General features: G+C 39.6%; 1 protein-coding gene across 1 annotated transcript; it reads left to right on the top strand.

Annotated features, from left to right (window-relative positions):
- The first annotated feature begins 11,099 nt into the window (after positions 1-11,099).
- LOC126262721 (chondroitin proteoglycan-2-like) lies at positions 11,100-14,754 on the top strand. Its single transcript, XM_049959511.1, has 3 exons — positions 11,100-11,147; positions 12,195-12,274; positions 13,494-14,754. The coding sequence occupies exons 1-3, from the start codon at positions 11,141-11,143 to the stop codon at positions 14,526-14,528; spliced, it is 1,122 nt and encodes a 373-aa protein (XP_049815468.1). The 5' UTR covers positions 11,100-11,140; the 3' UTR covers positions 14,529-14,754.
- Positions 14,755-15,005: the final 251 nt, after the last annotated feature.

The following is a 15,005-nucleotide window of genomic DNA, read 5'->3' as shown; positions in this document are numbered from 1 at the left end:
TAGCGTTGCGATTGTAATGGTCAGCAGCGAAATTAGACTCTGGTGATTGTTGTGTGTCAAAGTACTGTGATTAGTATTTTATTTCGTTACAGTCCCGTATTATGTTAAGAAAACATGATTTCATATTGTCGTTATGATTTTCATATGGACACTATCACACTGTCGTCTGACATCGATTCTCTAATATAAAATTTTGCTTAGACGTTGTACTGTGACGGAGATTTTGGATACCTGCCAATTCAAGATTTTAGTTTGGTAATAATATGAAGTTATGGCATATTTGTTTGCTGGTTTATACAACTTTAAATGCTTAAACGTATCAAACAGAGTTGTTTCACAAACCACATATTGATGACCCATCTGACGTACTTGCAGTGCTGATATTATGACGCAGAGTCCACTTTAAGTTAATAAAAAGCCTCCGGAGAATGGATGAGGCAATCTGATCATTTACTGTACTTTACTATAGGAATCCTTCCCGTTTCCCATTTATCCTACAAATTGTTATAAATGAGTGAATGTGTGTTTGTTAGTCCAAATATTTCAATGGGCGACGAATTTTGCCATTGCCAACCTAACCTTGTTGCAATATTTAGCAGAAAACTAAGGCAGAGGCGTGGTTAGAGATGAAGTAAGGTCAAGAAGTAATCGGGGCGTGGTTGGTAAGAATCAATGAGATCTCTCTCCTCCACCTGTTAGGAACCGTCTCAGCCAAGCACTGTGTTCGTCACACTGACGGCTCTGCTCTCTTCATCCTCCTAGTTCGATTGTGGATACAAGAGATCGAATGTGATAGTCTAGTTTGCAGAAGTACTTAATCAATTCTATTTCAGCTTCATTGTGTTAGGAAACCATTTCATCATCTCACATTTTGAATCTTTTTATTACTTTAGTGTAAATGTTGATTTGATGGAGAATTCTACCATTGTTTTTGTCCTTAGTGCCGGCCGTGGTGGCAGAGTGGTTCTAGGCGTTTCAGTCTGGAACCGCGTGACCGCTGCGGTCGCAGGTTCGAATCATGCCTCGGACATGAATGTATGTGATGTCCTTAGGTTAGTTAGGTTTAAGTAGTTCTACGTTCTAGGGGACTGATGACGTCCGATGTTAAGTCCCATAGTGTTCAGAGCCATTTGAACCATTTTTGTCCTTAGTGCAATGCACTAGGCCCTTTTTGCTAATTTGATTGTTTACCAACATATGCTTTATGTGGAGAATCTTGTGCAAAATTTAGTAGTACACTGACGAAAAAAATCGCAACACGAAGAAGGAACTGTGTGACAATAAACCGAAGTTGGTAGGTGTGTTTCTACATCTGAAAAACGATGTCTATTCAAATTTCGCGCCACTTACACAACAACATTAGGATGCAAATCAGGTTTGCTTTAAAAACGCGATGTAACGGTAGTGAGCGTTAGTTACCTTTGAGACTGGAAGTGATAAGTTGAGGTTAGTGAAGAATGCGTTTAAGGTTACAATCATGCCATTATCAACGCCTCAGTTTGATCTAAGTCGTGTGATAGGGCTAAGAGAAGCTGAATGTTAATTCTGGGATAACGGTCTTCGTCGCCTTGAAGGCGTTCTTGACTAGCATTAACTCATCACGTCAAAACAAACAGACAGCTAACGCTCACGACCGTTACAGCGTTTATTCAAAACTGTATCTACATCCTTATAGAATTATGTGAGTGGCGCGAAATTTGAATAGGCATCGGCCTCCAGATGTAGAATCACCCCTCCCAACTTTGGTTTATTGTCACACAGTTCCTTCTTCGTGTAGCGAGTTTTTTTCTGCCTGCTTAGCTGGGTGATAATGTGATTGCCTACCATGCACTGGCCGGGTCGGATATTTTCTCCGCTCGTGGACTGGGCGTTGTGTTGTCCTCATCACCGTTTCATCGTCATCACCGGCTGCAAGTCGCCCAATGAGGCGCCGAATGAAATAAAACTTGCACTTGGAAGTCGAGCCCGAATGGGACATCCCGGCCAACACTGTCATACGATCATTTCATTTCATTTCTTCCATCAATGTACTACTAAATTCAGCACAAGATTGTCCACATAATGCATAGGTTGGTAAATAAATTAGCAAAAAGGGGAACTCACAACACTTAATGCATTGCACTAAGGTCACACATGATAGTGGCTCAAGTCCGAACAAAGAATTCGTCATATAATTACCCTCATCGCACGAAACTGTCAAAAAGAATCAAAATGTGGGATGAGGAAATGTTTCCCCAACACAATGAAGCTGAAATAGAATGGATTAAGTACTTCTGCAAACTATAGAATTACATTCAAGCACTTGCATCCACAAGCGAAGAAGACGGATGAAGAGAGCGTGTCTCTTAATTTATCCATCCTCTGTCAGTGTGACGAACGTTGTGCTTGCCTGAGACAGTTTCTGTTTCTAACAGGTGGAGGGGAGAGATCCGATTATTTCTTACCAACAATGCCCTGATAACTTCCTGACCTTCCTTCACGTCTAACCCCGCCCAGTGTCTTAGTTTCCTGTTAAATGTCGCAACGAGGTTAGGTTGGCAACGGCTAACTCTGGTTTCCCATTGAAATGACTGAACATACATACACATCCACTCATTGTGATAAATTGTAGGATACGTGGGAAACAGGAAGGACTTATATAGCTAAGCACAATAAATGAGCTGATTGTCTCATCCATTCTCAGGAGGCTTATTATTAACTTATAAAGAACTGTGTGCCGCAATATAAACACTGCAAGTACATAAAACGTGTCAAAACGAAACAATTCTGACTGATACGTTTCAACATTTACACTTGTATAATTAAAAATCGGTAAACAAATATGTCTTAACTTGATATTACTAGCAAACTAATATCTTGAATTTACAGGCACACAAACTCTCCGCCATAGTACAACACGAAAGTAAAATTTTGTATTAGAGGATCTAAGTCAAACGACCATGTGAAAGTGTCCATATGAAATTCGTAACGACAATGTGAAATCATAGGTTCTTAAAACGATACAGGGTTGTTACAAAATAGAAGAGTAACCACAGCACATATGGCACACGACAGTCCCCAGTGTCTGATTTCGCAATAATGCCAGAAACGACAGAAAATAACCAAATTTTCCTTAGTATCAATGTACTGTGTATTAGGAAGAATACATAATGAAATTCATAGGTGGCATGAGGGTATAGGGTGCGGAATTCAGAGGAGCCAGCGACGGCTCTAGCGCGACCGCGCATCGAGTCAAAGTAAGGTCGGATGTCAGAAACGCCGCTCCATGCTAGTTACCACTATGAAAGAGTTCATCAAACTCAGTGGCAAGGAAGTGTTGGAATGATAGTCTCGTAGCAAACCCAGAGCAGATATCTTTAGCGGATGAGAAACTTGGAGAATGCATGTATTGCCTCAAAATGTTTCACACGTGATTTGATCTATTCGTCGCATCCACATATTTGCGAAAATACGTAAATAATCATAAATTTCGAAGTAAATTAATTCAAAATTGTACGTGGATAACTGTTTATACATTTCCACTGAAATTTCTTATAGAAATCCAGTATGAGAATGGCTGTTTCTAAGAAACCAATGCAGCAAGAGAGGGAGCTTGTGGGACGGGAACTGGGGAAACAGAGATCGTCTACCGGTGCTGCGATCTAGCCGCTACACAGTGGACCCACAGGCATCCAATACATCTGGTTCCTAACGTAATCGACAGAAAGAGACAGATAACTCTTTCTTGACCATTACACATTGGATATCGTCCTGGGAGAGGACTTGGATCAAGAAGACTATGTTCTTTAGCGGTTAAGTCTAACTACGCTTATAAAGTCTGCGGTTAGCACGCTTGGCCCGAATTTGCCTATTGAAAATCTAGGCTGATTCCCAGACAACAGGCTCCTTTAGCTATAATCAAAAACGTGGTACAGCTGGGAAGATCTTTTCAAGCGCTGGCGTGAATAAGCTGATTAATTAAAAAAGGTTAACTTCTGAAGTTCTTATTATAATTCGATGTTTTTGGAATTTTGATTGGTGTTGTGGATTTGTTTCCTTTAAAGTAAAGTTAGTAGATCTGTTGGTGAACTCAAAGGATATTGAGTGTGAGTTTTATTTTGATTTGAAGGCTGGTGGTGGTTTGGAAATAGTCGAGCAAGGTGTCGTCTCTAGGGTGTGTAAGTGGTTATTGAACTTGATATTACAGTCCCTATCGATGAGTACATCAGGGAACCTTATGATGGAAGACTGCAGAAAGCTTTGAATAGTGGTATAGTGGTGATCTTCCATAGCTGAGACAGTAAATTTCCCTTGAAACTGGTAATCATATTAAGAAATTGTATGTGTCCATTCTTCAATCTGCTGATAATTGAAACGACGAGTGACCGTTTTCAGTTGGTGGGATTCGCGATCTGTCAACGCCTGAAGAGGCTTAGCTTTGTCTATGAACTGTCTTGAGGTTGGTGTAAAGTGGCGGTGAGACTCAGGATTTATGTTTTATTTTTATTGTTCTTTCGATTCTGTAAGAGAAGATTAAATTGATTTCTTTGCACTCAGTACTATCTCCCGTAAAAAGTGAGTAATACTGAGTTTAACTGACAAAAAAAATGACACTATAAAAGTCAAAAACCCTAAATCAGTATTCATATTTCTACGTATAATTAAGTATTAAGGAATTTTAAGTTATGTATTTCAAGTGCGTTCGCCGTAAAGTGATACATTACAAAGAAATTTGTACGACCTCCTTAATTACGACTAACGGACCTACATAGAGAAAATCGAATATTTTGAGAGATATCAGAACCTGATCAATCCTGAATAAGGAAATAAATTGAATTTTCTAACTTTTTCGTAATACGCACTCAGCGTTCATAGATAGTATTGGTTTAAATAATCTGAAGTAACGATATATACTGTTAACATAGTGGATATAAATGAAAGGCATTGACTGAAGATGAGTATTTCTACGAAACATTCAAGATACTTAATATGGTATTATGGAATTTAATCAATTTGCTGCAAGAAGACTTACGTTCTAACAAGGTACACAGAATATACTAAAGTAATTTCTTTTTATTTGCTTGTTAACAACAGAGATTAAGAACTTACGAAGAGGCCACCCAAATTCGTTCAAGTACTCTGAATACAGGCTAAAAAGGTAGATTCATCTTAAAGTTGTTGTGTGAATTGTGAAGTACGTTTTGAAGTGAATTAATAGTGACCGTTAGTTGCTACTGTGATTTTATCTGGTGTAATCATTAGTTGATGAGTTAAAACTGTTCGTCTAACAGGGATACCTTTAATTCTCCAGCGACAGTTCCAGTTAGTATTATTAAGCGTAACGAATACTGAATGTGCAGTTCTAACAAAAAGAATGACGAGAAACAGTAGATTAAAAATCCTCAGCTTCATCGTATCATATATTAGAAACTGTTGTACTACGTAGAAATATGGTAAGTAAATCAGGTGCTATTGCTCGCATTTCCTTATTATAGTTTGGTGGAGACTAATTATTATTCAGTAATATCATTATTAATAGTGAAGTACGGTAAAACATTAACTCGTATTAAATGAAAGACCAACTTAAATATTTCACTCAGTAGGCAGAGCAGTCAGTCACATTACATGTGCCAACCAGTAGTTGAATATCCGCTCCTTTGAGGAAATTTTAATAGCATGGAAATTTAATTCATTCATACTCAGTAAATAATTTTTCATTATAATAGCATATCGAGTGATTCTGGCCGATCTGTAGTGAGACAGTGTTCAAATGCAATGAGACCTCATACTTTGCCGAGATTTTGCAGTTTCAACCACGAGTAGTCGAACAGATTCTGTAGCGAGCTGTACCAAAATGTGTTACTGAAAAGGATAAAAGACGATTTTTCGCCGTTTAATACAGGCTAAAGAAAGAATAAGTTACTATGCTACATTTAATAGCAAGACACAGAGTTATTAACGACATTAGTTGCCAGTGGGCACTGATTTATGTAAAAGTAGCAATTGAAAATTTGTGTGAGAGTGGGATATGAATGCGGGTCTTCTGCTTAGTACCTACACTCGCTGACCGCTGTGCTATCCGGAGACAGTGGTCATTGCAGCTACACGCACTGCCGCAGCTTCCCTCCCATCAGACCAAAAGTCTCAACTTACAGCGTACAGTACTGATGTAGTGCCCCTCCTCATTATCCTCATTAAGGGTAGTTGGAAAGGTTCTATCCCGACAATATTAAATTTAGTGAAGAGGCTTCCCTGTATTTCGGGAATCTCGATCTTTTTCCAAGTTTCTTTCTTCTTTTCTTCTTTCTGGACGCCTTAGTTGCCAACTGAGCTGCATACTCTGCTTTATCAATCGAACCTAGTCCATCGGTTCAAGTTCTCTCATGCAGTTTGCTCCAGGATTAATTCCCATATGCTGTAGCACATTCATCCTACCAGTGTTGTCATCATTAAAAGCAATAACAGCATCACTGACCCTTCACTGTAGTGTTTTCATCCCAACAAAAACATTTTTTGGTGAGCAAGTCCATATAATATTACTGAACGACTCATTAAGATTTTGAGTCTCACCATGCAGGCACTTCTTCAGTAATTCAGTATCTCTGTGTATAGGTTTTATGATATCCATGACCGCTGCTGGGATGGAATGTTTATGGCTGTATGAAATGTTTGAGTACTGGGCATTGCGGTAATTGCCCCATGAATGAGGTCCAGGAGGGCAAAGGTGGTGTACAGGCATTTCATCAGTTGACAGTCTGTGGAAGAAGGTAGCTGTACAGCCTGCTTCATTGTCAACAAATCCTCAGCATTATTTCTAATGGCCATCCCATAATACTGCTGTAGTCCACCAATCATTTTGTCTGTCAGCCTGCGTCTCATGCTTTTACCATCAGAAAATTTCTTGTCTCTCAAACTTTGTTTCAACTTCCTCAACCTGGTGCCCATCCTCTTATGTACATAAACTTTATAACACAGCAATCCACAGCCTTCTATATAAAAAATAACCGATTTTATTAGATCTTGAAGTAATGCACGTAAAAATTTTTACATTTTCAACTGGTGTAGATTACGTTTAAAAAATAAAATAAAATATACTTCCCATGAGACTTTATAAGTGATATATATATATTGTTGACAATGAAGCAGGCTGTACAGCTACCTTCTTCCACAGACTGTCAACTGATGAAATGCCTGTACACCACCTTTGCCCTCCTGGACCTCATTCATGGGGCAATTACCGCAATGCCCAGTACTCAAACATTTCATACAGCCATAAACATTCCATCCCAGCAGCGGTCATGGATATCATAAAACCTATACACAGAGATACTGAATTACTGAAGAAGTGCCTGCATGGTGAGACTCAAAATCTTAATGAGTCGTTCAGTAATATTATATGGACTTGCTCACCAAAAAATGTATATATATATATATATATATATATATATATATATATATATATATATATATATATATATAATTTTATTCGCATAATTGCAAATTTTATAATGAGATATACATCCAGAAGTGTGAAAAAATGTTATTTTCCGTTCTAACTCCCCTTAATCGCGGCATTTCGCCGATTCCCGTTAGAGTTCGAGCTCGGTATGCATCTGTACTAAACGGATCGTTGGTCATTATCGCATTAATTATACATGTGAGGACTGTTCCTTCCAAAATGTGGTGTGTGGTATAAGTTCAGAATTTGGGTCTGACGGGAGCTGTTCTAGGATAGTCAGTGCATGAATGGTACATACTGTGTCTGGATGGTGTATTGGTCTGCGCATCTGCCTTTTAAGCAGGAGAGCTAAGTTCGAAGCCCGATCTGACAAAATTTTTCAACTTGCTTTGTTGATGTAAATCAGTATCCACTGGCAACGAATGTTTCAATTGGGTTTGTGTCTTGGTTGATAGTGGCTGCATGATCAAAAATGTGTATCCTCTTTCGAACAAGTCGAAAAGAACACATGCCAAATATACTTTTAGTGTTACGATATTCGCTGTTCGTATTTGAGTACTTATACAATGCATATGAAAATACTTTTAATAGGGGAAACTGCTTAAAAAAGCATAGACATGAGAAACAATTTGTTACTAGGAGTTATTCAGGTGCAAGGTTATCATACACCACGGAATTTACATAAATAAATTTCAATATTTGACTAAGGTTATCTGATGTGTCTGAAAATTGGTGAGGTAGTTGTGACATTACGAGTCACTGAATCACTTGAGTGGATACTGTGTGCAGCTGGAAGCTGTTATGTGACACACCTCCTCATAGCCAGTGCAGTGTCGGCTCAAGCAAGGACGAGTGACGTGTCCCAGTGCTTCGCGTTTCTCAACGGAGCGCGGAGGTTTTGCAGCACATATGCCACGAAGGTTGGAAAGTTGCTCATAGGCAGCCTTAATAGTATAAGAAATACAAACCACATCGATCAGAATAAGAGGTAAATGCTACACTGAGATCAAGATACGAATCTGATGAAGAGAAATATGACTGCACAAGTCAACTAATTGAGAAATCAGAGCCACCTGGATTATGTTAAGAGCAGTCACCGAGTATTGGCATCCGAGAGACAGCAGAGGTTCAACAGACAAATTGAAAGTAAAAGTACTTTCAGTTTGTCTATGCTTCTTGCACTTTCACATAATTTTTTCTTCTTTTTTCACCTTTTCGGCTTGCTGGATAGCTTGCAGTAGATAAGGTAAGAGTCGCAGTATCAGGAAATACGTAACAAGGCGATTCAAAAAAATTTATTTGATTTTCGTATCAGTATTCTGATAAATTCTCAGTACACACATGAACAGTAACTCACGATAACCTACTTCCACTGCTTCTGATGACTGTTGCCAGGTTCGTATAGACTTCCCGACAGGAAAAATGTACTCTCTCTCCGTACTGCAGCCAATTAACGGCAGAAGATCTTGGTAATCATCTTGTAGTTTTCTCTGCTCTTAACGGTCGAAAACATCAGGTGCTTCAGCTTTGTGAACTTAATTTCTTCCAAGTTTCTCGAAATAATATCAATATGTTTGGACAAGTATTTGGACTGTCAGTGAGTTAAAACAGCTTCTCAAACTTATTTCAAAATTATGATGACACACGATAAGAAGACTAAGAAATTTCCGTATTTGTACAGACACTACGTAGTCGAGGTGTGTTGCTTTCCCGCGTATCACAATTTTGACAGTTGTACTCCATTCCTCCACCGTGTGTGCGATAGACAAGTCTCACTCTTCTGAAGACGTTTTGGTATCAGAGACTCTCATAAACTGCTGCTTGTCATTACTGCCAGTATACGATTCTTCTGAACACTCAGATTCGCACTTAGTAAGAACATTTAATCTTGGTAGTATTTAACACCTCTGGCTGATTTCTGTGTGTTCCGCCTCTTAAAAAATGTTTTTCTTTGTCTTTGTAAAGCCATTGCCAATAAAGTAGTAGTTCAGTCTGAAAACTGCTGTGGCAACCAGTAATACGTGAACCCACTTTCTGTCACTATGGTACTCGTATAACAACTTCAGACATACCGAGGGTGAAGAAATGTAAAGCATCACGTGTTCCTGGAGTTGCTTCACAGCTATGATGCTGTTACTGTACAAGTACTGATATGGTCTTTGCTGAATGATCGCAAACGACCTACTACTATCATAAACAGCATCACGGCTTTCCCAGGATCATGCTGATTGCTTATGTTTTCGTTGCATTTAATTTGTGGTTGACAATAATTTCCATTGCTTCAAAAGTCTCTTGTCTCCTGATAGTTTTCTTTGGGCAAGGCATACTGATCGTTCTTTCTGTCAGTTACGTACTTGGAAATTCTTCTCCTCTTCTTGTTTCGTTTGTTACGAAGAATCTGTATAAGGCGTGTTACTGAGAACGTCAACCATTTCCGTGGAAATTATTTTTTTCTGTTGTCGACATTTTGAGGCAAATTTTTCCGTAACAATTTCTTTGAATCACCTATTACTACGGTCGTCAGTACCTTCAGCAGGAATTCATGCTCTCTAGAGAAAAATATAATTTCTATGAATCACTAGTACCGGAACCTTTAGGATACTTCAGCTCTCCTCACCAGGTTCGTTTTTGTCATCGCCTAGCACCCCAGCTGTCGTCGCCGCTGTGGATGCTGCTCAATCTGAAACGACCTGCTACTGCTCACGACACATAAAAGTGCTCCTCCATGTAATTTGCGATCGCAGCGCTCCCCAGGGGCAGTTAGAGGCTGTATCTGTCGTGTAAGTCACACAGTTTCTTTACCAAAATCGACGCGCGTAAAATATCTGCGTTAACTCTGTTAGCGATTGTGGAAGGGGAGCGGAGAATATCGCAAAGAATATTTTGGGCTTCTCGATGGTTTGAGCTCCGAATTTCTGATACACGTACACTACACAATACCGAACACTGTATTTGACGAATTATCTGTCTGCCTGCATCTTGTTACCACGCAGCAATTAGCCTTAGATCGAATCCGCCCAGCAGATAACGCCGAAGGTTAATAAGCCGGCGAGCCGGGATATCGTTTTTAAACGGTTTCTCAGATCCGACTGAGTGATTCGGAACATTTCGAAAACATTATCACCTTTTCACATGGGATAACGCTGGACACGACGGATGGAGTACACAGACGTAGTGGAAGGAATGACGTCAAGCCACCCTCTATCACAAACAATACTAAATCTATGCAGATTACCGTCTAGATACGGCATAAGGTCAGAAAAGAGGATAGATATTTTGCGTCGTCTGTCGTGATATTTCAGACAAATATTTTACAACACTTAATGAAAGTATTAGAGTCCGTAACATGACCATTTGCCTCGAAATATCACCAATCGACGAGCAAAATACATTGATTGCCAATGACATGCGTTTCCCATCAACTGAACAAAACAAGGCATTATATCTTGCTCAAGTCTCTTCATGCTTCAAATCGCACATGTCAAAGTACACAAGTTCGCATGTCGTCAAACGCAGATTACATGTGTCAGATAAGAACAGAGTACGTCATAGAAGTTTCATATGCAACGGGCCATTTCTTTCTTATCAGTCTGCTGACGCTCGAATTGTTCTGATTGACGTCTGCATTTGTTACCAGTTGTGTATATAAGCGGCGTGAAAGTCACCCTAAGGCACCTGCGTGTAAAACGTTTGGAGAGCAACATGAAGGGTAAGTCTCTCAGCTCTTATTGTAGATAGATCTATACCTTCTCATTAATACAATTTCTGTTATGGCACATACAACCCAACTACAAATACTGTTACCTCCAGAAAATGCTAGGCGTCTCAGTCATTGGTACGCTGGGCACTCACTTGAGAAAAGCGAAATTAAAAACTGTATCTGGCCAAAGTGATTTAGGTTTTCCTTTTGGTACTTGAATCTAATATGAATGATAAGTTGGTTTCTTTGTTTTAAACAGCCAATTTCCTTCTCCGTCTTAGCTCTGCACGGAAGTATGCTCTCTTGAATTCATCACCCACGGGACACTAAACACTAACCTTATTTAGTGATACACAGTCATAGAAAATAACACTAATTCAAAATCAACTTCACCTCCTACGTGCAATAGTTTTTGGTATTTCTCTTTATACAAGGTGCGAGATTTAAGTATTTTTGCCATACTAGACCCAGAGGAAAATTTGTATCTACGAATTTAATACTATTATCACGATTTTGACGCTTCAAGAACAATTCATTCATTATCGGAAGAGTATATTTTCTAGAATCCTACCTATTTGAAACACATGTGAACTTTATTCTATATGGTAGAGACCAAAGATGAGATTAAACATGTATCCATGAAACCAAGAACGACTGGCACCCGATTAGTGACTTCGTAAATCCACTGTCGGAGATTTAGTTTTTCACACTCGTATACATCAATCATCTAATCATGAGTGATGTCAACTACTAATCTTACTAAGAAGTGATCAACGAACAGAGAAGGACATCATGTTGCAGAATCGGATTGAACCAGTTATTTTGAAGTGAAAGAAAATTAAGGACAGGCCTGGGATTGAATTTCACTGTTAGTGTAAAATGACAGCGCAATGTGTGGTTTGTATTTCGCTTTAAACTATGAGCTCTGGATCTCTAAGGGGAGGGATTATCGTGTTGTGTAACACCTCTGGTGCGTTTTGTTCTCTATACATTCCATTCGCGCCATATTATGGTATGGTGTTACACTGGAGTGTTAAAATTTTGTTACTCTTTCAGGGTTGTCGCTTGTTGTGTGTGCCGTATTGGCGGCTGTGATCGGAGGCAGCAGTGCCGCTTCCATCCGCAAAGTGACTGTGGTAAGTGTTCACCACGAACAGCCAGAGTATATAATGTATCACGTCGTAGTATGACCGCTTGTTTGATTGCTGAATACACACACGTTTCATCCAGTAACAAAAAGAGACATCATTTAGTAACAAACGTTGCTTAGTGTTTATTCATATTCTCTCTAACTTCCAAGCACACAACACAAATAATATAAGACAAGATTCTCCTAAATTAGTTTCTAGCCGTTCGATAACTCCTTCGATACATTATCTATTTATTAAGGCATCAATGCCCTAAACATAGTAATTTAAGATTGAATAATTTTGTCTGCCTGACACTGGACACAATGTAGAAATCTTACAGATATTTTGCCTCATAGTTACATATTGAAATTAGAATCATAATCGTACTGAACACAAAGATCAATTACATGTATGAATTTCCAAGTATCATAGTTATATATGACGTTAAATGTCTATCATGCAACGAAAATCTATTATCCGTCATCAAAACTGAGGCACATTGTTCATTCCCAGGAAATGAGGTATATCCTCTGATACTTGTTTCTTACCACACCATAGAACTTTATTCAGGAGACGGGAATTTCTAAATTATAGCAGACAGACTGACACATTATTTACATCATTCATTAGATAAATACACTGAGAGAATATTGCGTTGTTCAATATTTCTACATCTTATCTGTGGTAGACAATACACTGGAGTCTAATAATCGATGGACAAAGGTAGACCCAACGGATATTTTGTTGATATTCATTTCCTAATACATTGTTTATTTTTAAATTCCAGTTTGGAAACTTTAGTATAATGTGAAACAGTGTAAAATGTATCATCTTCAAATCTATGTATCGGTGTCAGTAATACGGCATGCATATATCGGAAATACACATCACAAACATAGTATTCTGATATGTAGTACTGATTGACGACGGGTTGTTGAGGAAGCTACCTGGATCTACAGACGACCCAGGAAGATAGAAACTAATCCGACTCTATGTAAGATGTGAAACTGGGCTCGAAAAATAAACGATATAATGCAATTGTTCTTGAAATTTCATGAAATTATTAGCAAGGAGCAATGTCGTTTATAGTTCAGATAAGGCATTTCCATGAGTGATTAAGACTGAAACGGAAAACTTACATATCTACTTCTACGTGAACATTCTGTAAATTAGAACAATCGATTTTATAAGCAGTGAGAACTAACAAGGAGATAATTTCTTTCAGATGAGTGCAACATGCCAGGGAGCGTCCGGTCCATTTCCCAACCCCAACAGCTGCAGGAGCTTCCTACAGTGTGAGCCATCAGGGGTTGCAACGGTCATCCCGTGCCCAGCAAACCTCGAGTTCAATCCAAAGCTGAGGGTTTGCGACTTCCCAGAGCGAGCTGGCTGTTCTTCATCCTCGTCTGCTCCTGCTGACGACGACAATGGCAATGAAACTGGTGGTGGCTCAAACGACAGTGGAGGTTCACCTGCGCCACCGTCTGACGACGTCCCCACTTGTCCAGCATGGAATCCGGATGACGTTATCCAGCTTCCCAATCCAAAGGACTGCAGCAGCTTCTACAAGTGTGACGAGAACGGCGTTGCCTGGCTTATTCCATGCCCAGCCGGCCTAGAGTACAATGCAGAGCTAAGGGTGTGTGACTACCCAGAAAATGCTGGTTGCTCGACGTCGTCCTCACCAAGCAACCCTTCTGATGATACTCCTTCTGAGGGAGAGCAGGATGACGGAAATTCAGAGGGAGGCAGTGACATAAATCCACAACCACCCACTGGAGATGCTCCCAGTTGCCCAGCATGGAATCCAGATGACGTCACCCAGCTTCCTAACCCCAGTGATTGCAGCTCCTTCTACAAGTGTGACGAGAATGGTGTGGCTTGGCTCATACCGTGCCCAGCTGGTCTTGAGTACAATGCCAACCTGAGAGTCTGTGATTATCCTGAAAGTGCTGGCTGCTCATCATCAGCTGCTCCAAGTAACCCATCTGGCGACGAATCCCCTGATGGCGATCAGAACAACGGAAATGCTGACTCTGGTAACGGTGATAGCCCACAGCAACCAGCTGGAGATGCTCCCACCTGTCCACCTTGGAATCCAGATGACGTCACCCAGCTGCCTAACCCCAGTGACTGTAACAGCTTCTACAAGTGCGACGAAAACGGTGTAGCCTGGTTGATCCCGTGTCCAGCTGGCCTGCAGTACAACGCCAAGCTGAGGGTTTGTGATTACCCTGAACATGCTGGGTGTTCTGTCTAAGTTTATCGAGGACCGCTTTAAGAAGATATCTGCTAGATCTGCGTTATTGAGCCACTGGTTACTTTATATAAGTATTTAAGAGTGCTGTTTTATCTGTGCTGTTTGTCTTTAATTTCAATTATTTATTGCCTGGAAAAGGATAAGAATTATTTATTAAGCTGCTATAATTCTAAGCATAACAAGACACTTTTTATCAGATGAAACAATAAAATACATACCATATAAATGTTTTATTTTCTGTTCAATTACACAAACGTTGCCCTATCTAATGTAAGTGTACTGCAGCCATTTATGGTAACGTCCATGAGAAAGGTACATGTCATCGTTTTGGCATATTGGAACATTGATCCTGGGATCTGTAATTACAAGGAAGCGTATAGTTGTAAAAAGACGAATTTATATCGTTTATAATTCATAATTTGCATCAGCTTTGCGATTGTTTACTCTATGCCGTGATTAAACACATGTTCGTTTCAT

The sequence above is a fragment of the Schistocerca nitens genome, chromosome 6 (assembly GCF_023898315.1).
Source record: "Schistocerca nitens isolate TAMUIC-IGC-003100 chromosome 6, iqSchNite1.1, whole genome shotgun sequence".
Taxonomy (NCBI): domain Eukaryota; kingdom Metazoa; phylum Arthropoda; class Insecta; order Orthoptera; family Acrididae; genus Schistocerca; species Schistocerca nitens.
Note: the sequence above shows the minus strand (reverse complement) of the source record. Positions and strands in the feature narration are given on the sequence as shown.

Bases quoted from the DNA above. Each gene is read 5' to 3' on its own strand.
- LOC126262721 (XM_049959511.1), top strand. The intron at 12,275-13,493 runs GTAAGTGTTCAC...AATTTCTTTCAG, and splicing joins CCATCCGCAAAGTGACTGTG to ATGAGTGCAACATGCCAGGG.